Source organism: Branchiostoma belcheri, unplaced genomic scaffold, assembly GCF_001625305.1.
Source record: "Branchiostoma belcheri isolate BF01 breed outbred unplaced genomic scaffold, Haploidv18h27 scaffold21, whole genome shotgun sequence".
Classification (NCBI taxonomy): Eukaryota; Metazoa; Chordata; class Leptocardii; order Amphioxiformes; family Branchiostomatidae; genus Branchiostoma; species Branchiostoma belcheri.
Genome location: NW_017803602.1, coordinates 2,968,751 through 2,991,660, shown reverse-complemented (window position 1 = coordinate 2,991,660; position 22,910 = coordinate 2,968,751). Strand labels below are relative to the sequence as shown.

The 22,910-nt window shown below is 41.8% G+C and overlaps 4 protein-coding genes across 16 annotated transcripts in view; 2 read left to right on the top strand and 2 right to left on the bottom strand.

Annotated features, from left to right (window-relative positions):
- Positions 1-3: 3 nt before the first annotated feature.
- On the top strand, positions 4-6,985 carry LOC109469761 (axoneme-associated protein mst101(2)-like). Its single transcript, XM_019768375.1, has 2 exons — positions 4-287; positions 3,430-6,985. Exon 2 carries the CDS (start codon positions 3,558-3,560, stop codon positions 6,627-6,629), a length of 3,072 nt encoding a protein of 1,023 aa, XP_019623934.1. The 5' UTR covers positions 4-287; positions 3,430-3,557; the 3' UTR covers positions 6,630-6,985.
- A 2,566-nt stretch (positions 6,986-9,551) lies between these two features.
- On the bottom strand, positions 9,552-13,893 carry LOC109469763 (protein fem-1 homolog B-like). The gene is made up of 2 exons (XM_019768377.1): positions 13,594-13,893; positions 9,552-11,948 (listed from the first exon to the last, which is right to left on the bottom strand). The coding sequence occupies exons 1-2, from the start codon at positions 13,801-13,803 to the stop codon at positions 10,236-10,238; spliced, it is 1,923 nt and encodes a 640-aa protein (XP_019623936.1). The 5' UTR covers positions 13,804-13,893; the 3' UTR covers positions 9,552-10,235.
- Positions 13,894-14,158: 265 nt separating this feature from the next.
- Positions 14,159-17,726, top strand: LOC109469765 (ceroid-lipofuscinosis neuronal protein 6 homolog). The gene is made up of 7 exons (XM_019768382.1): positions 14,159-14,394; positions 14,769-14,904; positions 15,298-15,396; positions 15,817-16,011; positions 16,420-16,475; positions 16,908-17,033; positions 17,369-17,726. Exons 1-7 carry the CDS (start codon positions 14,348-14,350, stop codon positions 17,634-17,636), a joined length of 927 nt encoding a protein of 308 aa, XP_019623941.1. The 5' UTR covers positions 14,159-14,347; the 3' UTR covers positions 17,637-17,726.
- A 210-nt stretch (positions 17,727-17,936) lies between these two features.
- Positions 17,937-22,910, bottom strand: part of LOC109469760 (unconventional myosin-IXa-like) — a 55,742-nt gene continuing 50,768 nt past the window's right edge. For 12 of the 13 annotated variants that reach the window (XM_019768361.1, XM_019768366.1, XM_019768365.1 and 9 more), the window contains 5 exons: positions 22,668-22,799; positions 22,134-22,257; positions 21,445-21,581; positions 21,070-21,224; positions 17,937-20,275 (listed from right to left, as the gene is read on the bottom strand). In XM_019768361.1, coding sequence (XP_019623920.1) covers positions 19,995-20,275; positions 21,070-21,224; positions 21,445-21,581; positions 22,134-22,257; positions 22,668-22,799 — 829 coding nt within the window. In that variant the 3' untranslated portion in view covers positions 17,937-19,994. Of the gene's footprint in view, positions 20,473-21,069; positions 21,225-21,444; positions 21,582-22,133; positions 22,258-22,667; positions 22,800-22,910 lie in introns of all 13 variants that reach the window. The other variant, XM_019768368.1, reaches the window with a different exon arrangement.

Genomic DNA, 22,910 nt, shown 5'->3' with positions numbered 1-22,910 from the left:
TATCTCAATTACCCACCGCTAATACTCAACCAAAGTGTACACAATTTCTTTGGCTTCTTTGACATTTGCAACGGCGTGTGTAAACCATTCTCTTTGTGGCTGCTTGTTCCCGGTCGCCTTTGTATGACAAATCCCGCTACGTTTGCGGTATCTACGGCGGCCCGTTGCCCAGGGGAATTTTTGTGTTTTTGCAGTGACCGACATCTTGTTCACACCACGGCGTGCTGTACGGACGGCACTTACGTCTCCGGGAACAAGTGAAGACAACATTTGCTGTTTGAAGACAGGTGAGTTCGAATGTTACAAACTTACTTAGATATCCTTGTTAAAGGTGAGCTACCTGGCCGGCTCCGTGTACGCCTGTGCGACACCGTGATGTGTGTGGATGTGCATGTAATGTTGTCCTCCAAACAGGAGAAACCTTCGGAGCAAAAGCTACACAGGTAAAGATAACACACACGACACAGTGCTTCTCCGACAGTCTTCTAACGCCCGGGAACACCGCCAGTCCGCAAATGAAGGCGGTAACCCCTGATGAGTTGTGCACGGCAGAAACATTGGAAGACGTACAGACGCTAATGGCGTGTTTATTTCTCGGGGATTGTAACATGTTGGCTTAAGTGGACTGGCGAGGTACTTAATGGCCATAAACTGTTATCGTACTAGTCAGCTGTTCTGACCACAAGTTGCCAAATTGCCTGGAGTACAGTGGTCCAACTTTGACGTTTCTCCGTGGCTAAGCTGGGTTTTATTGTCAAGCAATCTTCCCTCTATTGAGTTCCTGATTTGACAGCCTAATCCTGTTCCTCGGTCTCAATTCAAAGGCTGCTAAAATTGAACGGCGTGACCAAAAGTACATGGATAGTTAATGTATGTAAGCCCCTATCGTCACAAGCCATGTTTCTAGCTAGCACTGGATAATCTCCGTATCGCGTACACATCTGTGTGATGAAAATAACTAGGGATTCTATCACCACGATATGATAGTTCTCGATCGCGGAATAACTGACGTACATGTACATTACATTACATACGTTGGTATTTGGGATGACCGAACAGGTAATATGTTTGTAGATTGTACGGTAATTGGACGGAAATGGCCGGCAACAAAAATTCCTCTTGCATCGTTTTCTGGACTCCAGAACGATTCTGAAATACGCGATCTAATTTTAAAGCACTACTTAGTTTTCTGAGAGCTCCTGAGTGCTTGGGAGGTTGTATTTTCGCCATAGAATTTCCAAAGCCGTCCTCCCACCTGTATTAAGATGGAGTTTCATTTCCTTCATGAAACGCTGTTCTTGAAGTTAACACTGCTTTGTGGGTCTGTAGTAGTGTAACGGTTACCGGCAAGTCCAATTATACACCGGTCATTTGTCGCCAGCCTCATATTACATGTAAACGTGAAATACAACATGCTTAACAAGCCAGAAGTGCGTGGATACAGAGTCAATAAAGGTCCAGGATACCGGCTATAAAACGTTCAAACACAACATGCAAGAGGTTGTCGTGAGTTCAAGTCGAAAGGATGTCAATTTATGTTACGGTTTGTACAATTAACATGGATTTTGCAATCGTCATATATCATATAGCGCCATTCATAACTACCATATAGCGTGCGAAAAAGATAATCATACGGCCTTATGAATAACACGACGCTTATAAAGACAAGCATGCATAATTTATCAGTCTGGACAGAGAGCTGTTCCCAAAGGCTGAGTGTGGTTTACCGCAAGAGTGTCATAGAAGGGTCATCAAGAGTAACCTTTAGAAGCACACCCGCGAAATGAATCACTATGTCATGATTTACTAGTAAATAAGAAACACATCTGAGCCTATTGACATGCGGAGAAAACAACCATAAGATTTAACTAAAGTCACCTAATCACAACAATCAATAGTCATATTCCATTTATTAATGAAATGAAAGTAAACGAAGAGAATAAGGAGAGAGAATAAAGATAGTAATGCAATGGAAAGTACACATAGCTTCATGTGATTCAGCGCGGTTACTAGTACATGTATCATTTATTCATATCTATTGTGTAAGAAATTAGAACGCGGTCAGATGCACCCCAATAGCCATGTACAGGCCAACTAATGCAGGCAAATCAATTTTTCATTGATCGGCAGACTAATTGTTTGATAAGTTAATGCCGTCACGAGGACCGCATTTTCACTGTATGGAGGGAACTGAACAGAGGCGGTCACGCGTACGGTACGTACTGTGACATGTTCTTAAAATCTCCGGTCATCCTGCGTCAAAGTTTGCCATTCTCTGTCGTGTTTGTGTGGATTGTTTTCTAAGTAAACTGCACATAGAAAAACATTTACGTGCGGTCGAAAACAACCTCCTTAAAGTTCCATAAGATTTACCCACATTACAGGTCCACCAGAAACCGAGGTACCTTAAAAATGATATCTTGCGAAGGATCAGAAAACTGTAGCATGTTGTATGACTTGGTCGTCTCGCCTCAACGCTCTGTTTTCATTCGCTACACACAGTGTTGTCTTTGTACTACCAGAACCAAAAGGCCAGAGACAGGCATTTCTAAAAGAACGTTTGTTCTCGACAGGTTTTCTATTCTACAAACGGCATTGATGGCTGTTTAATTGGCCCAGGGTTTGCCATGCCTCGACATGCCGCAAGGGTCCTGAATACTGGGCAGAAAAAGGGAGCAGTGATAAATGATGACCCGGACCTATACAAACACTTCAGTGCTGTACAACCTGCCAACTAGCGGTTGTCGGGTTAGGGCACGTTTCTAAAAACAGCGGGACAATGGCGCCTCATTCCGGTCTGTGGTAACGGATTAAGCTGTCCAATTTCGCGCAGCTTTGGGATAGTAGTCCACCACCAATATCCACTCATTAGGTATGGTGCCACACCATCCACGTTTGTCCCCAAATACGTTTAAGGTGTTAATGGGTAACGAAAACAATATTTGTTCCCGCACTATTTGGAGGTATGTAGACGCTACGTGTAGGTGTGTAGGTATGTTTTGTTTATGGGGCGCGTCAAGACTCCATAGATACAGTTTTCGGCTACCGATGTATGAACCTTATAGTTGTCGCTGAAAAGTTCAGTCGGGTACCTCTTACACTCAAAACAGAGAGAACACGTAACATCTACAGTAGCGAAGAAAGGGTAGGTCCTTAAGGTGTGTGGCGTTGCGGGGTAGAACTAGCTGCTCGAATCGTATTCCTTTCTCGAAGAGGTACACACTGTTAGAAAGGCAAACAGAGCGTTCCCTATTAAAAGGACATTTAATGTTCGTGAAAGGTTCGCAAATTGAGGCGTTCGCTGTGTTTTTTCCTAGGAATATAAACATCTATGCATCTCCAAACCATTATTTTAGTGATCAGGAAAACCTTTCAATGAATGGATGATTACACCAAAATAACACCAGTCGTTTGCTTTTATTCCAACAGGTAACACTAAGACCATGGGTTGAAGAGTGTTTCCCGCTTGGTTGCAGCCCCAAACCCTGTGCGTACAGCCCTCTTAACGGCGATGGAATTGCGTCGACATAGTACAGAACTTACCTGACAAGTTCACAATGTTGAACCAGCGAGCAAGAGACGCAAGATCACCACCTCCCAACGTTCTGCTATGGCAGAAGTTCCGGGAGGAGCGTGATGTTGCCTTACAACGGGAGGTCGCAGCTAAAGACAAAGAGGCCCTGACTGTGTACAAGAGCCAGGAGACGATTGGAGTCCTGAAGGAAAAGGCACAAAGAAAGGATGAAGAAAATCAGATGCTCTCCCGCAAGGTAAGAAAACTCGAGAAGCAGAAAAGAAAGGAAGAGTCGCAACAACGTAAGGCTCAGCTCAAGTTACAGAAAGAATTGGAAAAGTTGCGGAAACTTAACAAGAAGTTACTAGGAGACGTCGACGTGCTACAGACCACGGTTTCCAAACAAAAGAAGAGGCTACAGAAGTTGAAGAAGGGGAAGCTGAAAACGTCTCATGAGGTTGATGAATTCGGTGAAATTGACTTAGACCTTGAGGTGAAGATTAGTGATGACGAGTTCACCGAAGAGCTCGGCGGGGAGCCGGGAAGACGAAGGTCTAGAGGCCGGAGGTGGAACGCCGAGAGACGAATAGAGGAAGGAGACGAAAATTCAAGCTCTGACGAAGGACGGGGCACGGCAGAAGACGACAATGCGGACTCTGTGAGCTCAAGACTAGGCAGGAACTCAGCCATGGCCATGCATGCCGAGGCAACAAAGCAGGAGGTTTCGCAGAATATCGCGAGACTTCAGGATATCCTTTCTGGCAAGATTGAAGGCAACGTGGAAGACTCCATGCCAGAGGAGTACTTGGAGGAACTGCGAGCCATGGCCGGCGGCATGGACTTGAAACAGTGGTGGAGCAAGCTAACTCCTGAAGAGAGAGAACAAAAACTTAAACAGCTCAACAAAAGAGTGTACAAGAAGAAAGCCAAAATGGCGGGAATCTTGGAGGAAGGCGCGAGTGACGACGATTCCGCACATGGAAAGACCAAGGGAAGTCTTGGCAGACGAGGCAAAACAGGTGGTGAAAACCAGCCGAGGAGTAGAAAAACCTCCAGGAATCGTAAGAACTCCGGTTTAGGTGACGACAGCGATGGTGACACGGCGAACGGCCCTGCGAAATCACTTGCGCGCAGAAAATCTGTCAGAGGAAGGAAGGATGAGACAGATGATGATCTTAAAACGGCGGGAAAGCCGACAAGAAAGGGCAAAGGAAGGCGAGGAGGGGGCAGGATAGGTCATAATGATTCAGATGATAGCGACGAAGACAATCTTGATACAATGAGTGGGAAGAAGTTGAAAAAGAAAATGGGCAAGAAAGGTAAGAATAGTGATCACATGTTGGATTCAGAAGGCGAGGATGAGACTTCAGTGGGGAAAGCAAACAGAGGGAAGAAGGGCACTAAACTGCCTCCCATCAAAAACAAAGGCAGACCGGGACAGCTTGGAGACAACGGTGACAGTGGAGAAGACGGGAGGGACGAGGGAGGCCTAGGTGGATCAAAAGGTCGCAGGAAGGCTGTTTCGAAGGAAAAGGCTAAGGAAATCTCAGACAATGCCAAGAAGATAGAAGACATCTTGTCAGGGAAAGTGAAAGTGGACAACATTGAAGACGCGATACCAAGCGAGTATTTGGAAGAAATGAAGAAGATGGCTGGAGGAAAGGACTTAAAGGAATGGTGGGATAGTCTTGATCCTGAACAACGGGAGGAGCAAATGCAACAGCTCCAAAGACGAATGCACCATAAAGAAGAGTTGCGCCAAGAGAGGGAAACGGGAAGAGTTGGAGTGCCAACACTGTCAGATGATAAAGTTCGGGAGATATCTAGAACCGTTGATGAACTTCAAGACATTTTGTCAGGAAAGGTAGACGTAGATAATATTGAAGAAGCCATACCAAGTGAATACCTACAAGAGTTGAAGAAAATGGCGGGCGGAAAAGACTTGAAGAAGTGGTGGGATAGCTTAGATCCCAAGGAGCGAGAGGAGAAGATGAAGCACCTTCAGAAAAGGATGCAGCAGAAGGAAACGCTGCGTCTTGCGAATGAAGACATGCAGGGCTTGGATCCCGCAGAAAGGCAAGAACGACTTCTAGCGATAGAGAAAGAAATGAGATTACAGGAAGCAAGAGAGGCATTTAAAGAAACCGCACAAAATGTTGCAGAAAAGGTCGGGAAAATTGAGGACATCCTATCAGGGAGGGTTATCGCAGATAACTTGGAAGAGGCGATGCCAAAAGACTACCTCGATGAGTTGAGAAAAATGGCAGGCGGAAAGGACATCAAACAATGGTGGAGTAGCCTGAAACCTGAAGAGAGGGAAGCAAAGATGGCTGAGTTGCAGAGAAAAATGTACCAAAAAGAGACGATGGATGCGGCCAAAGAACAACTGAAAGGTCTTGACCCGGTAGAGAGAGAGATGCGGCTGCGCGAGCTACAGCGAGAAATGCAGATGGAAGAAGCGAAGCACACGGCGAGAGAAAAGGCTGTACGTAGCATAGTGCAAAACATGGAAGCCATCTTGGAGGGAGCAGCGGGCGGAAATATAGAAGACGTCGTTCCCGACCACGTGTTGCGCGAGATGAGAAGACTGGCCGGAAACCAGGATTTGCAAACCTGGTGGAAAAATCTCAGCTCAGAGGAAAAGCAAAATCTCCTGACAAAATTTGAACAGGACATTCGGGAGGATGAAAGTTTACAAAAGGCGATCGACGACAGAGTAGAGTCCATGTTCCGGGGGCTGGGTGGAGATGCCCTGTCTCCAAATGCCTCGCTTCCTCCTTTCCTTCGTCATTCCGGCCTCTTAGACGACGTCATTTCCGACTTGACTGAAGAGATGGTTCTACGTAGTGGAGACACGCGAAACTTTAGACACCGGTTTTCTCTCGGGTCTCTTCCTCCACTGACTATCAGCCTGAACAAAATGGGGCTAGGGTGGGGGATATCTCCGCGTATATATGACTACAATGTCATCGACCACCGCTACCTCGGCCGAAAGCCAAGAGCAGATAAAGTGATGTCATTCCCCTTGGGGAATTGGGTCTACATCCGTGAACGTGCGGGGAACTCGTGCATGACTAGAATCTTGAAGAGGAGCTTTGAAATGCATCGGCGATGACTCACATGCTTCATTGTGTAATGAACTGTCTCTGCATTTTGCGGTGTTTGCATTTGGGTCTGACTTTCAAAAAAACTAAATCCCATGCAGCTAGCTGTATCCCTTTTCATTGCCTTACATGCAGTGGACAAAGTCTTCACATCATATCAGGATCATCGTAAATATTTTATTCTGTAGTACATAACTTGCTTAGATTATTTTCTTTAACATCACGAGGACATTGAATTTTTTTATGCATTGATGTTTGGTTGACTTTTGTACGTGGTATCCTTTGTTGCTTCGATTACGTGACTGTATTCTATTAACACACCTGTACCGTGTGAGTCCTCAGAAGAGTGAATAAAGGACAGTTTTGATTGGATTTCGCTTCATTTGTAGTACATTGTGGACTAAATAAAGGCCCAGGAGTCCAGACCTCACAGTGCATGGGGGGGAGGGGGGCACAGTAATTCATATTCAGGTACTTTGCTTGGTAAGTAACCCGAAATTATTATACTTATGAATTATATGAAATGAAAACCTGGGGATGGTGTAAGGTTTTGAATACTAGTAGTTGTTTAAAAAAAAATTGAATTGTTATTGAATACATCTGTGTTATTACACCCCTCTTGCTGGTCGCTCGAACAGGTTTCAATGCAGAGGACCAACGTAACTGTGCGTGGCGTCTCCCATATTATTCATAGTCTGGCAATATTACCCATTTCTTTTTAAATGGGCGAAATGGTAGGTAGATTCAAACGTGCCTGGCGCTAATCAACATAATCTATGCGATGACGTCACATCTGGCTCACCTGTTGTCAGTTTCAACTTATTCCGCTACGTGGCGCTTCCGCATCATAGTTAGGAGGCAATGACCACAGACAACATGCCTTCGTGGGGCTGCATGGTAACTCACGGGAGCGCTAGGAGACCTTTGTGAGGCTGTGTAGAATTCTCTACGGTCCTTAAGAGTCCGCAGCGACGCCAAAACACCCCGTATACGTACCTTTGATCAATAAAAACTGAAGAGAATTTGAAGCACCTTGTTAGATTTTTTCTAACCCCAAGGACGTCCTTGCTGACCCTGACCTTATTCCTCATCAAAAGCGAATAAACAAATGTTCAGACAAACGTCATAAAAAAATAGCGGAGACTCGAAGTTCAAACAGGACATGACTTGTTTCCAATCGGTCAAAGAATTTTTTACAGCTGATAGCCTCGTGCTACGACAATGAGTCATGTCTTGAAATAGTCAACATGGTAAGTTTGTTGACATCCGTCTGTATACGCTCTAGTTTTTGGACTAACTCTCCACCAGATTGTGCCACGTACCCTGTCCTTGCGCCAGCGTTATATTTATACTCATCACGCCATACTCTCATGTCATCACTCTGACCTTGTGGACATCATAGCGGCATCTCTTCCGGACTTAACATTGCCGCGATGCCAACACCCTTCTCAAATCACAGAGGAAACCTTAAATCAGTCATCCTGCAATTACATCTTGGAGAATCTGAAAAATTCAGACCATACATGTAGGACATGTAGTCTAGCTAAGAACTTGTTACAACCTTTCCTTTCATGATCAGGCAAGTCTGTCCATTTCTCTATGGCCACACCAATATGGTCACTTGGTCTTCTGATTTTTGCAAGATTTTTTTTTACCATATAATAACCAGGTTGGTCAACATGTCAAACAATTTTCAATCTTCAATACAATAACACATGATAAAACTGTCAAAACCGATCTTCAATCTCATCTATCTTCTTGATACCAGCAGTTTCACTTTGGAGATAGATTTATATCCTGAATTTTATGACATCTTTTCATTCAATTTTCAGAAAAGTATGACTTAGGGAGTAACTAATCAAAACAACGTACAATTTGTTATTTCTATAGCTAGGTATTGACTTTGGCCACGGATCATTAAATTGTAATAACACCTCCACACAAATCTGCATAAAAAATTGAGGTGCCTTATTTTCAATCTACACAGCATCCTTGTTACCACCTCACAATGACACAGCGAGTGGTATACATGATGTAGCTCATGAGGAAGGTACTAGTAACTGAAAGGCTACTGAAATGTCATATGTACATGTAGCTTAAAGAACCCAGTACATAAACTAGAAAGGCCGACATTTGCTTTGGAGCAAATACAGCAATGGCTTCACCACATTTTACGACATGGCAGGGAAAGAATGAGAAACACAAGGGAAAACAATGCTTTACATTGATATAACTATAGTATGAAGTAACATACAACTAAGACTACAACAGTTGGATAGCTATTCCCTACATTATTGGTTAGGATTTTTAATTGCATAATGCAAACTGTTGATTTTCAAGAAAAAAAGAAGTGTTCATGCCCCGCATTCCAATGCTGGAGCAGGAAAGCTTGAAATACCTACCAAAACACTTGAATACAGACATACTGTCAGTATGGAATGGATCTGAGCAGGTATTAATTAAGTTAAGCCTGTTAAATTCCAACAGCCAATCAGCAAGGAGAATAGAGGAAAGCTGCATGCCTATTGGTTGATGCCCTGCATTCCATTGTGATGACTCATGCCCAAATGTGGTAACACTGCACACTAACTCAGTAATACATTTGCTATAACACAGCCAAAAAACTCAAATAAAACCATTCTAAAAGCCTGTATCACAAAAATTTAAAAAACGCCTAGGGGTATTTGCCCACTGTACCTCCATACCAAATTTCAGGACCTTAGGCCCTAAAATGAAGAAGCTGAATCCATTTAAAAAATGGCAGGAGAAGAAGAAGGAGGAGGAGAAGGAGGAGAAGAAACATCAGAAAAAGCAATATGGGTTCACCACCACTTCGTTGTGTGGTGAACCCATAATAACAATGTTTTGCTTGGCAGTGTACATAACCAAGACATTTTTTTCTGTTGTATTTTCATCTTTTCTCCTAGTAGCAAGAAGAAATACTACAGATGCATGTATTACTGAGTATAAGAGACCTGGAGACAAGAGTTTCTTTCAGCTTTTTAATGAGATCTTTGCCTCACAAAAGACAAGTTATGTTATTTTTTATGTGTATATTCTGAAATCATTCAATCATATCCACCAAACATTAATACATATATCAAAGTCATAAAATTATGTCTTATTACGGCACTGTTTTGAGAGACTTTTTTTGAAATTAAAGAGCAGTTTCAGCTTTATAATGAGAGCGTTGCCTCACAAAAGACAAGTTATATGTCATCTTATGTGTATATTCTATAATCATACAATCATATCCACCAAACATTAATTCAATGTAGATGTCAAAGTCATAAAATGACACCTTATTACAGGTACTGTTTTGAGAAACGTTTTTTTTTTCACAAATAATAGAACAGATTTAATTTGGATAAAGAGACCTTTATTTGTTCCTTTTTAGTGTCATGCAGGACACCCAATGATTTGTTTTCCATCACATGCAACAATAAAGAATTAAATCCCCAAGTAGTATGATACAGCATAACATACATGTATTAAGATGATTGTGACTGTTTTTAAAATTTTAGATGTTGGCAATACAGGCATGTATTTTAACATGTTTTAAATGACCTACATAAATATCTTCACAGTTTTCTGTAAGATAGACCATATGGCAAATGTCAGTGAATGTCTACAAATGCCTCTACTTCTTGGGGCACCTGTCCCTTGTATTTCAGTCCGTGTGTTTTCACTGCACGCGCCGATAAACACTTTAAGTTCACTTTAGTCTGCGTCTTTAAGACCACCTCTGACACACCTGTGGTACAGGTTTGTACAGCTGCTTTTCCAGCATTGTTTACCTTGTCTACATGTGCTCCAGCTTGGATCAACTTTGTCACAATGAAGTGTAGCGTTAGAAAGTCGCTGATGGGTTTGTCGTACTGTACGATGAGATGTAGCGGCGTGTTTCCCTCGTTGTTTGTGGCATTCACATCTGCCCCACACTCGATGAGAAGCTGTGTGATGTTCGGGCTGGGAAACTTACAGATGTCGTTGATGTGAAAGTCATCTACTGGCGTGCACTGGCTTACGGCCAGGTGCAATGGCGTGCAGCCTGATTTTGTCTGCGGTCTCATGCGAAGGAACTCGTACACTAGTTTCTTCAGCCGCCGGTCCTGTTCCTTGTCCATCTTCACAGCAGCAATCAGTCCAAAGAGGTACATCATTGTCAACATGTTGTGCTGGAAGGTGGCCTGTAGTTCAGAGTCACTCATGTGCATCAGCATACAACTGAAGACATACCGCTGCTGGGCCACTTTAGTCTCCCTCAAGCAACATTCCATCACTTCTGCCAAAATGTTGGGGTCAACGTCCTCCCCCAGACGTATCATCTGTGCAAACACCTGGGCAAACCGCAGGAGATCTTTCTGTACACTGCGGTTGTTTGTTTGCCTTAACTTCAATGCATGCATCCACAGGTTTATGCATCTGTCAAAGTACATGCCATCTGCATAGACTGCGCCTCTGTAGATGATAGGGTGGGGGACTTCCGGGTTGCTCGAGCCCAGGATACGCTCCCGTACCATCAGTGCTTCCATGTGTAAGGCGTGGGGATTATCCTGAATGGCCTCTAGTGCATTTACTGTCAGACTTTCTATCCTGCTGTCATATGCAGGAGTTGGAGGCAAGATCTTTTTATGTAAGATTTGAGGATCATCTGCAAAGCGTTCTACCATACCCTTGTACATGTAGTGGTATGCCTTGTCCAGGCTATAGTTGTCCTTGTTGTTCGCAAATGAAGCTCCGAGAAGCTCCAAGGTCTCCACCTTGGTGACTTTGTCACAGTCAGGTAACGAGACAAGATACTCCACAACTTCTGCATGGCTGCTGTCAGCTGCAAGCATCAGGGGGGTCATACCATGGTCGTTCACTTGGGGGGTTGCTCCTTTCAGGATCAGTTCTTTCACAATCTCCAAGTGTCCACATTCTCCTGCGAAGTGCAGAGCTGTGGCCCCACAGTGGGCCTTACTGTTAGGGTTGGCCCCCACCTCCAGCAGGTACGACACCACGTCTATGTGACCCTTGTAGCATGCAATCATCAGACAAGTGTTCTCATACTTATTGGCAATGTGGATGTCAGCCTTGTTCTGTATAAGGTATCTGACAATGTCCAGGCGACCGTCGAAGCATGCCGCACGCAGCGGGGTTGAGTTGGTCAGTGTGCGGTGGTTCACGTTGGCCTTGTTGGCGATCAAATCCTTCACGACATCAAAATGACCCCTGCCAGCCGCACACCACAGGGAGGACGCCCCTTCGATGATGTAGCCGTCAAACTTGACAACACCTGTCTGGTCCACAGGTATGTTGTACGTCTCAAGGATGAACCTCACCACCTGGCAAAACATATGGCAACCTTTTAACACCACACCGCACCACAATTATGTACATTTCCTCATCAAAATTAAATGACAGCTGTGTCTAATATAGATTACTTGAATTTTACAGTGTACAGGTAGTAGTAGTCAGGTACATGGGTTTAGGTACAGGTCCAGACCTGTCAGGACCTAACTGATGGGGGTTGTGGTATAATTTCCTTGGAGGCATGTTGGCCCTGAAGGCCAGGAAACAGCACACAGGCTAGACCAGAGTGTAGTGTTTGCTGCAAAATACACATGTACACCCTGTTGATAGTATTATTGAATTTGAACAACATTGACCTGTACTTAGCTTGTTAAGAGCACAAATGTACAATAAAGGTCTTTCATTCATTCAACTATTATTTGTGTGCACTACCACCTGCCACACTAGCTGCACCTCCTTTCCCACAAGACACAATGTGTCATGAGGCATTTTGTCCTGTGTTATGTTGAAGTAGAAACATTGCTCAATCCCAAAAATTGTTGTTCTGTCTCAAGATTTCTGTTGCAAGATAATTAGATTTGTGATTGTAATGATTGCCTGTATGCTATGCCATTGTGAACATGATAACCAGGTTGGAATCTGCACAGCAGCTTAAGAGATTTTTTATTATATTATCATATTTAAGCACAGTTTGGCTATTGCTTAGGCAGTAAGGTGAAGGTTAGTTACTATGAAGCAAACAGCAATATCTCAAACAGATGATGAATGGTTTGTATGGACGAAATAATATGACAACAGCTGTAGAAGCTTCTTCACGCGCTTGTCTTCCAAGGAATTCAGTAAACAAGTCTGTTATTCAGCTAATCCCCTGGAACCTTCTACCAGCGGCTTCTGTTTATCCACGTGGACTTGGCACTGGTCCACTGGTCCTTGGTGCCATATATCGTATTACATTATTATAGGGTTGTCATACTTGTCGACAAGGCTATCTCATCGCCCTTGTGAGCCATCTGTGGTAACCGTCAACTCTTTAATAATTGTTTTAATATAGTCTACAGAAAATCTTATGATCAAAGTCAACTCTTTTGGGTATTATTATTTTGAAGAAATGCAAATGTGTACAATGTACATGTAACAACACTATGTCCTCATCTTGTTGTTAATACTGTGGATCATAAAGTATTCGCAACTTGGCAGTTTTGCAGAGAGTTTATGGTCCTAGATTTTTGCAGTGAGCTTTTAGGCCTTGAATTGAAATGAATTTAATGAATCTCTGGCATCTCACATCCTCACATTATGATTAAATTATGAGTAAATAATAAACATATCAATGATAAACCTTAATGATTAACCATAATTTGTCACTTTCAAAGTAGCCAATAGAGGACAATTGAGTAGAAATGTCATCATGCAAACTAAAAAGATTAATAAATAAATGGTAAACAGTATATGCTAATTATATCTTAATTTGATAATATCTTCTTATTCTTGTAGTCATGGTACTAATTTGTAGTTTCCTATCTCCATTAAAATTTGGACGTCACTGGCCTTGGGTCTTATAAGATCTTATAATGGACCTTGGACTTCTAGAACAGTTACAAAACATTTCTACAAAATTGTTGTAACTATATAGTAACTCCATTGCGATCCAAACGAGACTGTAGAGTTGTAACGTACCTTGCAGTGGCCGTTCTTCGCGGCGATGACTAGCGGCGGCGCGGCCTGTCCTTGAGAATCCTCCGTCACATGTGTCAGAAGTTCACGGGCCTCTTCCGTCGTCTTGTTGTGCAACAGTGCAGCAAGTGTCAAAACCTTTCCCTCGCTAGCTGCGTTAAACACAGCCAAGTACGGCAACTCCATTTTCTCTCTGTCGACTTCCTGCGCCATCTAAGCGAAGGTTTCGACAGCCTTTAGCTTGGGCCGTCTTCCAGAGCTGTTGCTATCTGCCAAAAAACATGGCGATTCTCAAAATTTTTCTTTTGGTGGAACGCATTTAAACGTGTCTACCGATGACGTAAATGTCGCCCATGATATTTGGTAACAATGACTAATTCATCGCCAATGATAAAAAATAGTAAACAATTTTGATATTCTTGGCAAACAGAAACAGAAATAGCCATTTGGACGGCGGACGTGACTTGGGAGTTATTTTTGTTTGCGTGTCCTTGCTGTCAGAGGGAAAACACCCCCTCACGAAATGACGTTTTTCTGACCAATGGTAGCGTGTTATGAAAACGAGGCTACAAGAGGGAATCACCTGATCGCCTAGCCTTGAAGTTTTCAACCTTTGCACTTCTAACTCTACTCTTCCCCCACTGTCATAGAGTCTTGTATCAAGATCTGTATGAAGAGCACGCCCCAGCAACAGTTCTGCTAAGCGCTACAAAATTGTCCTTTTCCCCTTGGCTGACAGGAACACGGGCTGTCCATCATGAGCGTAGCAGCGCGGAAACGTGCCAACAAAGTCCAAAGTTCGAGGTAAAAATATGGGGGGGGGGGGTACTCTAAAACCGCTACAATCTATCTACTCTACTCTACTTTAATCGCGCTGTTACCTTACAGACATTTGCCAGTATTAAAAAGCTTCTACTTCCATACTCGTCAATCAAGCATTGCATTCGCCGATCGACCACTTGGGAGGTTGAAAGAGCTGTCCGAGTTATAACGGACTCCGTTTACTGAATTATGCGTTTAATATGCTGAGGTCAAATTTGGAAAAGACAACATATCTATATCTACTTAGCTGGTGTAATAACTGCCCTTCGTAATAACACACCAGCCTTGCTTTTTAAGTTCATTTAGATTTTAATACCGGTACGTCCCGGTAATCAGCAGTCTATACATTCCATCAGGGACAAGGAGGACAGGGTTCACCCCTCCATCTCAGGCAGTCCAGCTAATCATGATGTGGTTCCCTTCCACCTTGACCTCTGGTTGACCTTGACACTTGAGAACTGGATATTGGATTTTGGTCGACCCATTGCCATGGTAACTATCAACAACACAACACAACTTTTGTAGTAAAATTACTAAAATATTGTTCTGTTGCACTGTGTACATGCATGCCCCCTAGCAACAACTTCAAGTACTTCATGCATGACATCTATAACTGTTACAGGTCCTAAGTTTTTGTAAGACTTGTCTCACTTCTTATGGTTCCAACTTTCTTCCCCATCTACACTGTCCATTATTGGGCTGAAAAAATTAATTAACTACATAAGGAAAATATCACACTCAGGCTACTTCCATAAATTTGTAAGGATAACTGAGGGCTCAAAATATGACCCACTGTCACCCACATATGCAGGTTTCTAGTGCAGGTAGTCTTGTATGGTTGAGATCAGTGTTAAATGTCTTAAATGTATTTACTTTTCACTTCAGCTGTGGGTTCCTTTGGAATGGTCGCCACTGAACCTGCCCAGTGTAGGGGACTACTTCCACATGGCCTACAATGTCATCACCCCATTCTGTCTTCTCAAGGTAAGGTAGCCTTAAATACAACAAGATTGTGTGTAGCTTGTGTTACAGAATTCAATCTCTCCCTGTCAGTGGCTGATTAGGCCTCCTTCCCTGACCAGTGGAAGGGCTGCTAGAAGCACGATGTAGGACAGGCTATTATACAGCAACATATTTTTACTCATCACGTTTGTTATGTTTACAAACTTCTATCAAGTTATATGAGTTACTGGTATTGTAAATTCATGTATTCGTAAACATACTGTGGCCAAGTTACAACTGAGAAGCTTCCAGGATCTGCATACATACCGGTACTGTACTAACCTGTAAGTCTATAGCCTATAGTCCTCCATTTGTTTATATGATTTAACAGGAATTCTTTGGCAATGCCTCAGGGCAGAGAAAGTTTAACTAAACTGTACATGTCAATCTTATCTACTTAAGCTATTGGAGAGGTGTCCACGCAAGCTTCCCCTGGGTTCATCAGTCATCTACCTGGCTATAATCTTCTTTGTGATGGGAGCCAGTCTTCACCTGGTGGGAGACTCCATCAACCATCGGCTCATCCACAGTGGTTATCAGAACCACCTGTCAGTCAGGGACAACCCCATCATGCAGAACCTACAGCCAAAGTCACTGGTAAGATTCAACGGCAGAACACTTGGGAAATACCTAAAATACTGAAATGGTCATAGTATAATTGTGATGATTACAGATTGCAAACATACTATACACCAACTCCAGTGTATTTTACTATTTAGCTGGACCGTTTTGCAAAACACACATCTACAATGTAGTTGCAAAATTTTATCGAGAGTTTGTGAACTCTCAGTATCTTAATCAAATAGTTAGGTATCAATTTAAAACATTTGTCCGGTGTACTTGTTATTCTTATTTTCAATATTCATCAATGAGCTCTCCTCTTTCTGAAAAAAAAGCAAGAATGAGTAATAAGCTTCCAACAGGTTTGTGAAATAGTATGACAAAGAGAAAATTGAATTTCTTTGGTGAAAATTGTTTTAAACCCAACACTTCCTTTCTGGACAGGTGGAGTCCTTTGAACTCCTGTACTTCTATGATGAATACCTTGGCCATCTCATGTGGTGAGTTATTCATGCAGAGCTATTCTGGCTGAGTTACTAGCACTCTAGCTGATCAGCAGACTTTACTCTTTCTTCATTTCTGTCCAACGAGGTACAAAAGCTTTGACCACACATACAAATGTAGTCCTTATAATGGATGACAAGGCATATGGGCTCATGTGTGCTATGTTATATTATCATGGCAATTATTATTATAACTGGCTTTGCCCCTGGATTATGGAGTTCTGTATTTTTTTCTAGGATGCATGCTAAGAGAATATCAGGAATATGACCTATATTTACACTGACAGATCTATCACAAGTGTACTGCCATATTATAACTGAAATGCTCACCATTGTACGTATGCATTGACTTGAACCTTAAGTGTGGTGTTGTCTATTCACATCACGATGATTTATAACTTTCCATACTTCTTGTTTGATTTTGGGAAGGTACATCCCATTTTTCCTGTGCTTGGTGCTGTACTTCGGAGGCTGTTTTGTTCCTGACACCAGGAGGGGCGGCAACATGCCTGTGTCTGCCTGGATCCTCACTGTTGTCAGTGCTATCTATAACTGGTAAGTATTTGTACATGTACACTTTTACACACATATCAGTCGAGACTTAGGATTCTCCATAAACAAAAGGGCTGCAGACCTACATTTGTGAACATAGGATAATGGACAGGTACCAGTACAGAGGTTTAGATACAGGTCTGGACCAGTACATGTGTATGTGTAGCTGTAATTTCAGTGATGACCTCAAATCAAAGATGGCACTGGTTTCAACTCCTATATATGCAAACTATTCATCTATGAGATAATACTTGCTAGGACCTGGCTATAATTTTCTTTATGATGGAGGCCAAACTTCATCTGTTGGAAACTCAGTCAGCAAATCTTTTGTTTTGCAGGTACCTTGTAACAGAAGGACAGATCTTCCCTCTGTTCCTTGTGTCATACACAGTGATGCTGCTGATAGTTTGGTATAACAGAAAGTATAGGGAGGAGCCAGACGTCAATGGTTACTTCATGCTGTACAGTTTTGGTCTGACCCTGTTCCTGGTGGTGACATGGGTGGGTTATCTGTGGAATGACCAGGCCTTACGGGTCCGGTACCCAGGTCTCATCTATGTACCCGAGCCTTGGGCATACTATTCACTGTACATGGCAGGGAGATAGCAGATAGGTGAACAAAAATAATGTCATGTAGTTTCATCAATAAAATAAAATAGTAAAATAAATAAAAGGTAAATCAATTTAAATTATTACATACTGGGCTGTTAGCTATATAACAGTTACACCAAAGGGTTTAGTCTGTCAATGTTTTGGTAACCCTCATGTCATAATAACCAGTACAAATGACCTATTTCAAATTTGTTGTGAAATAAGATAAACATTTGGTAAAAAACAGTTTACCAGCAAGCAACCAACCATATCCAACCTCAGTAAAAAAAAACTACACAGACTCCAATCTTGCAATACTGTGCATTCAAGAATCATTTTATTACATTCTTATAGCAGAACATTTTTATCTTTACATTAGCATATTCTTTACATATCTTAGTACAAAAGGGCACTTAGAATAGTACACAGACACCAGTCTGGTTCAAGAGTTCTAACAAAAACATCATAGAATGAACTTGAGACCAGTTGAATACCAAGATTTGCCACTAGATTGCACCAACAGCTTAAGTAAGATGCACTCGATACACACTCACCTTGGCACTTTAGTACTGACAATAAAGCTGTCATCATTGCATCATCTACACAAACAACATAAAAGGATCACATTTACTTTTCCTCTACATACATGTATATCTTTCAGAGGCAATCTATATAATAATATTGTAGACAGTGGGAAAGCTGGCAACTGAACCATACAGCACTATTATATCATGGTACTTGTCATATACATTCATAGTACCATTAACCAAATATGGCAGCAATATACTCATGTCTACTATTAGTTACACTATATTGAGCTCTGGACAATTTACAATATTTTTTTTCACTCACATTTGAGTGGTACACTTTTGAGTGACCAACAAGTAATCCTTTAACACATAGCACCTAAATTTTGCAATTACCAACATAAACATGATGCCACGCAGCACCCTTAGACAGCTACAGGTTAAATCAAACACCTACAATTTTCTTGGATGGCAATTAGACTGAACCACTCTAATGCAAAGGGTGGCAAGGTCTGGTCCTAGGTGTACGTGTGCATGCACGGCCATTATAATTTCTATAAACATACAATATCTTCCACTATATGATGAAAGTCATATATTTTTCTAACAGTTCCTCTACAATATACCGGTAAGCCTTAACAGCTAGCAAATTATACAAAAATATCTTGAAAACACAGAAAGGACACAACCTTGTACAACCCCCTGGACCAAAAATTGTTACCCATACCAAAGGTATCAAAATGTAGGAATTTAGAAAAGCTTCTCCAAACTATCTTTGTTACAAACTGGTCTTTGTGCTGTTGTTTAAGTCTATAGGCTCTATCATACCAAAGAGAACAGACAAAGAGTGCAACAGAACATAAACATCATAAACATAAACAAGAACAACCAAACAATTTTTGATCATCTTCAGAATCAACAGCTACTTGGCACACCTGTCTTACAGGTTCCATGTTACACTGGAAGTAACAGATGCTGGAATTCAAGTCTTCAACCCATCTAAATGTGTGTTCCTTCTACCATAGAATCATATACAATTAAAATGCTGGATATCAATACTTATTCCCAAACTACACAGTCATGTATTTGTATGCTGAGCTCAACAAACATGCAGTTTTCCTTGAGTAAGTAGCTTGATGAGAGAGGCAACTGACATGTTATTACACTAACATGTAGAAACAAGTTACATTGTCTCAGGTAACAATCACAAATGTCAATGTTAAAGCACGGTGTACAGTCAGTGTGTAATCAATAGCACATGCTCCCAATAGTTGTACATATGCACTAGCAAACTGAATTTGTCATGTACATGTACAAGTACATGTATGTTGTGATCTATACTTAATTCACAAGTCCTTAATATTGTAACTGTCCAAGATTTACATTCTTAACCTTCCAACCTTTGTACCTGCTTCAAATTCTAAACAGGCTCAATCCTACAGGACTAAAAGTGGTCAATTATAATATGACAATCGTAAAATCATAAGTCAACCAAACTGGGTTCTGTTTTAAAGTGATAACTAACTGTTTTGAAATGGAATGTATCAAAATGGCCTTTTCAGCCACAAGTACGTGTATGACACATGATATTGCTAACATCAACAAAAAAAATTGGTATTTTTTCTAAATTTGGCAGCTTTCTTCACCAAAGACTACATTGTAGGTCTTCAAGGTTTGTTTCACAACATTATGCAAAAACAGACCCTCTATTCAATGAAATGAACTACATGTATGCCTGTGGTGTCTCCTCCTACATGTAGTGAACTAGCTACATCATCAACAGAACATGGCACTGAGTTGTAACTCAATGTAAAAGAGCTAAACAAAGACAAGTTTTAATCTAGTCTTACACATAAATTGCTTCACTTTCTATGAAGATTTTCCCCTCGGTGACGTGCATCTCCCCCCCGGGGCCGACTGCCTCCTCCCGCGCCCATCTCCACACTGGCGGGGACGTGATCATCAGTTCTTCCTCCGACCGTGAGAGGGAGCGTGAGCTTGCCAGGCTGCTCCGTTTGGACGGGGCTGGGCGCCGGAATACCTTACTGCTGTACCGCTCTGGACGCTGCCGCCGCGGTCCCGTCGATCGTAGTTTGGTGAAGTGCACAAGACCTTGGGGAGGACTCACTGAGGAGAGCAGTGCATGCATGCAAAGAAACAATATGAACTAAAAGGGAGGGAGACAAGCGGAAACCTTTACACCAACCAAAAAACGGGGGAGCAACTCGGAAGAGTGGTAAGTAAACACTGCAGAAACGTCATGCCAACAAGACAAGGAACACAGTTAGGAGCCACTCAAGAGGAGGAATGTCCAGAGAGACCCACTACCAATATGCAACAAAGATAACAAAGGGGGAGGGTAAAAATCAAGAGAAAACGTGTTAGTCTTCAATCATTCATATTACTTTATAAAAGTATTAATTACATAAGTGGAATATAACAGTCATCAACTTTAAGACAACTGTAAGATACTGATGTTACCTTTGGTTTCAATTTATCACTGTTGTCACTTGATTGGTTAATTAGATTGCTTGATTAGATTGAACATGCTCTTATGGTTTAGCAGAGTAAACATGAACTATAGCCAAATGCAAAAAAATGTCAGTCATGTACAGTTTTTGTATTAGTCACAACTCAATTATGTTCATGCAGTAGGGCAATGCACTTACAGCTTAAGCACATCTACAAATGTAGGTTATATTGATTTTGGTCTCTGAGTTAATAAGTTTTGGATATCCTTGTTGTTGCATGCTACTTATTGCTCCTGCAAAGCCTTTGGGCAATGAGACAATCAAAGTACTTTTATCAATGCCATTATTTTCTGTCCTCTGCCAAATCAATGCATCAACAACAACTGTCAGATTCATTTTGTCAGTGTACATTGGAAAAATTGAGAAGGGTTGAAGGTGGAGGTAGTTTACCTGGCAGGTCAAATGTCACGGCGTATTCCTCATTCCCGGTGTCCAGTTCGCTGAGGCTGAAGTCGTGTGACAGCTGGTCATCAGAACTCAGGTTGTCATCATCTGAGCTGCCGTGTCGCAGCTCCAGACAGGGGAGCTGAGCTGTCAACTGTTCCCTGAGAGAGAAAAAGTATCGAATGTAGCAACAACACAAAACTGTATTGAACACAGCAATGTTAGTCTTATATGGGCAGTCCTCATTCTTGACTAACATCGTACCTAATGACGTCGTAAAAATCCTACCCAACATTGAAAACCAGAACTGCATGTTCAGTGAAAGGAGTTTAATACTTGGGGATTACTCTGTGAGGTACATGTACATTATCTGGTGCTTACTTCTCATCCTGTAGTGATCTGATGTTCTGTTCCAGCACATGAATCTGTACCTCCCCATTCTCCACCACGTCTATGTCATCAGTCACGTCCTCCAAGTCATCCTCCTCTATAGTCGCATGTGGAGCCTGTAGGTTATGCTGAAAAATTCAACAAAATATTGTTACAAACCTTGCCTTCCAGTGACTAAAGCAAGGCCCTAGCAGCACTTCTAATGATTAATCCTCTAGGCTCTTGATGGTCAATACCTGTATGCTGGGGCAACCAGGCCCTCCTAATATAATCAATACATGTATCATAAATATAATACATTACATTGTAAGAATTCTCATTACATGTAGATTTAAGAGTTACTGTAATATGCTTCGTCAGTTTTTAATATCTGTCAAGACTCAAAGTAACTAAACCAATGGATGTTATTATAAGGGCCATTCTCCACCAGACAATTTCCTGTTCAGGTATACATGTAAAAGAGAAGAAAACAACAAAGAGGTTCACTGACCTCTCCTACATGTACTACAAAGAAACTGTGCTTTTCAGTAAACAGAATTCTTCAGATCTTCGAATTTTACTTTATTGTTTACCGTGTACTGTACCATCAAAGGTAGTTACTGGGTAAAGAAATAAACGATTCTGCTTGTGGGGCCTTGACCTTGAGTAGGGAGGGATGACTAACTAGGTGACCGACTCACCATGGATCTGCGCAGAGTTGTGAGACGTTTGCAAGCCGAAATCTCAGCAGACTCCAAGGTGTTGATGTCTGTCAGTGTGGAACGCATCTTCTTCAGCTGTTCACTGATGACCAGCTCCAAACACCTGTATTCAAACAATGGAATAGAATTTGTGAATCATTATACAGATGCTTGATTACAATGGACATGTATACAGAATTAAATGTAGATGCTAGATTACAATGGACATGGTTGAAAAGACCCACCAGCAACCTGCAATTTGCAGAAATTTCAACTATATATATCAATACTAATAACTTGCAATTTGCATGCTACAAAATTTTGGATTCAGTGGTATGAATTACAAGTCACCCAAGCAGTACCTTCACAAAATAAACTCATATAGTAACCCCAAAAGAGATTAAGTGTAAAATTTAGTACATGTACTTTCTAGCATTTCACACAAATGGCCTACTTTCGTATCATAAACTGTAAGAATGAACCAAAGGAAGAAGACTGCGTATTAATCAAATCCCTTGAAGGCCACTTTCTTACATTGTTGTTTTGGAGATGTGCTGCATGCTTTCTAGAGGTGACAGCTCTTTGTTGGTCTGTAGGATACATGGAGTGAAGACAATAGCCAGGCTGTTGGGCGTCATCAGGTTGGAGTCCTCGTGGTAGGCAACCCTGCAAGTAAATAAAATAAGAAGAGTTAAGCAGTCATCTTCAAGTGAGGTGAAGCTGTGGAATGTCATTAAGGTTATATAATTTCTAGTAGGAAGGAAAGTTTTCTTATTA

What these genes read in the sequence shown, in the direction of transcription:
- LOC109469765 (XM_019768382.1), top strand. Translation starts at nt 14,348, where the DNA reads ATGAGCGTAGCAGCGCGGAAACGTGCCAACAAAGTCCAAAGTTCGAG. An exon ending in CCCCATTCTGTCTTCTCAAG is followed by an intron (nt 15,397 to 15,816) that starts GTAAGGTAGCCT and finishes TATCTACTTAAG; the next exon opens with CTATTGGAGAGGTGTCCACG. An exon ending in ACCTACAGCCAAAGTCACTG is followed by an intron (nt 16,012 to 16,419) that starts GTAAGATTCAAC and finishes CTTTCTGGACAG; the next exon opens with GTGGAGTCCTTTGAACTCCT.
- LOC109469763 (XM_019768377.1), bottom strand. Translation starts at nt 13,803, where the DNA reads ATGGCGCAGGAAGTCGACAGAGAGAAAATGGAGTTGCCGTACTTGGCT. An exon ending in CGAAGAACGGCCACTGCAAG is followed by an intron (nt 11,949 to 13,593) that starts GTACGTTACAAC and finishes ATGTTTTGCCAG; the next exon opens with GTGGTGAGGTTCATCCTTGA.
- LOC109469761 (XM_019768375.1), top strand. Translation starts at nt 3,558, where the DNA reads ATGTTGAACCAGCGAGCAAGAGACGCAAGATCACCACCTCCCAACGTT.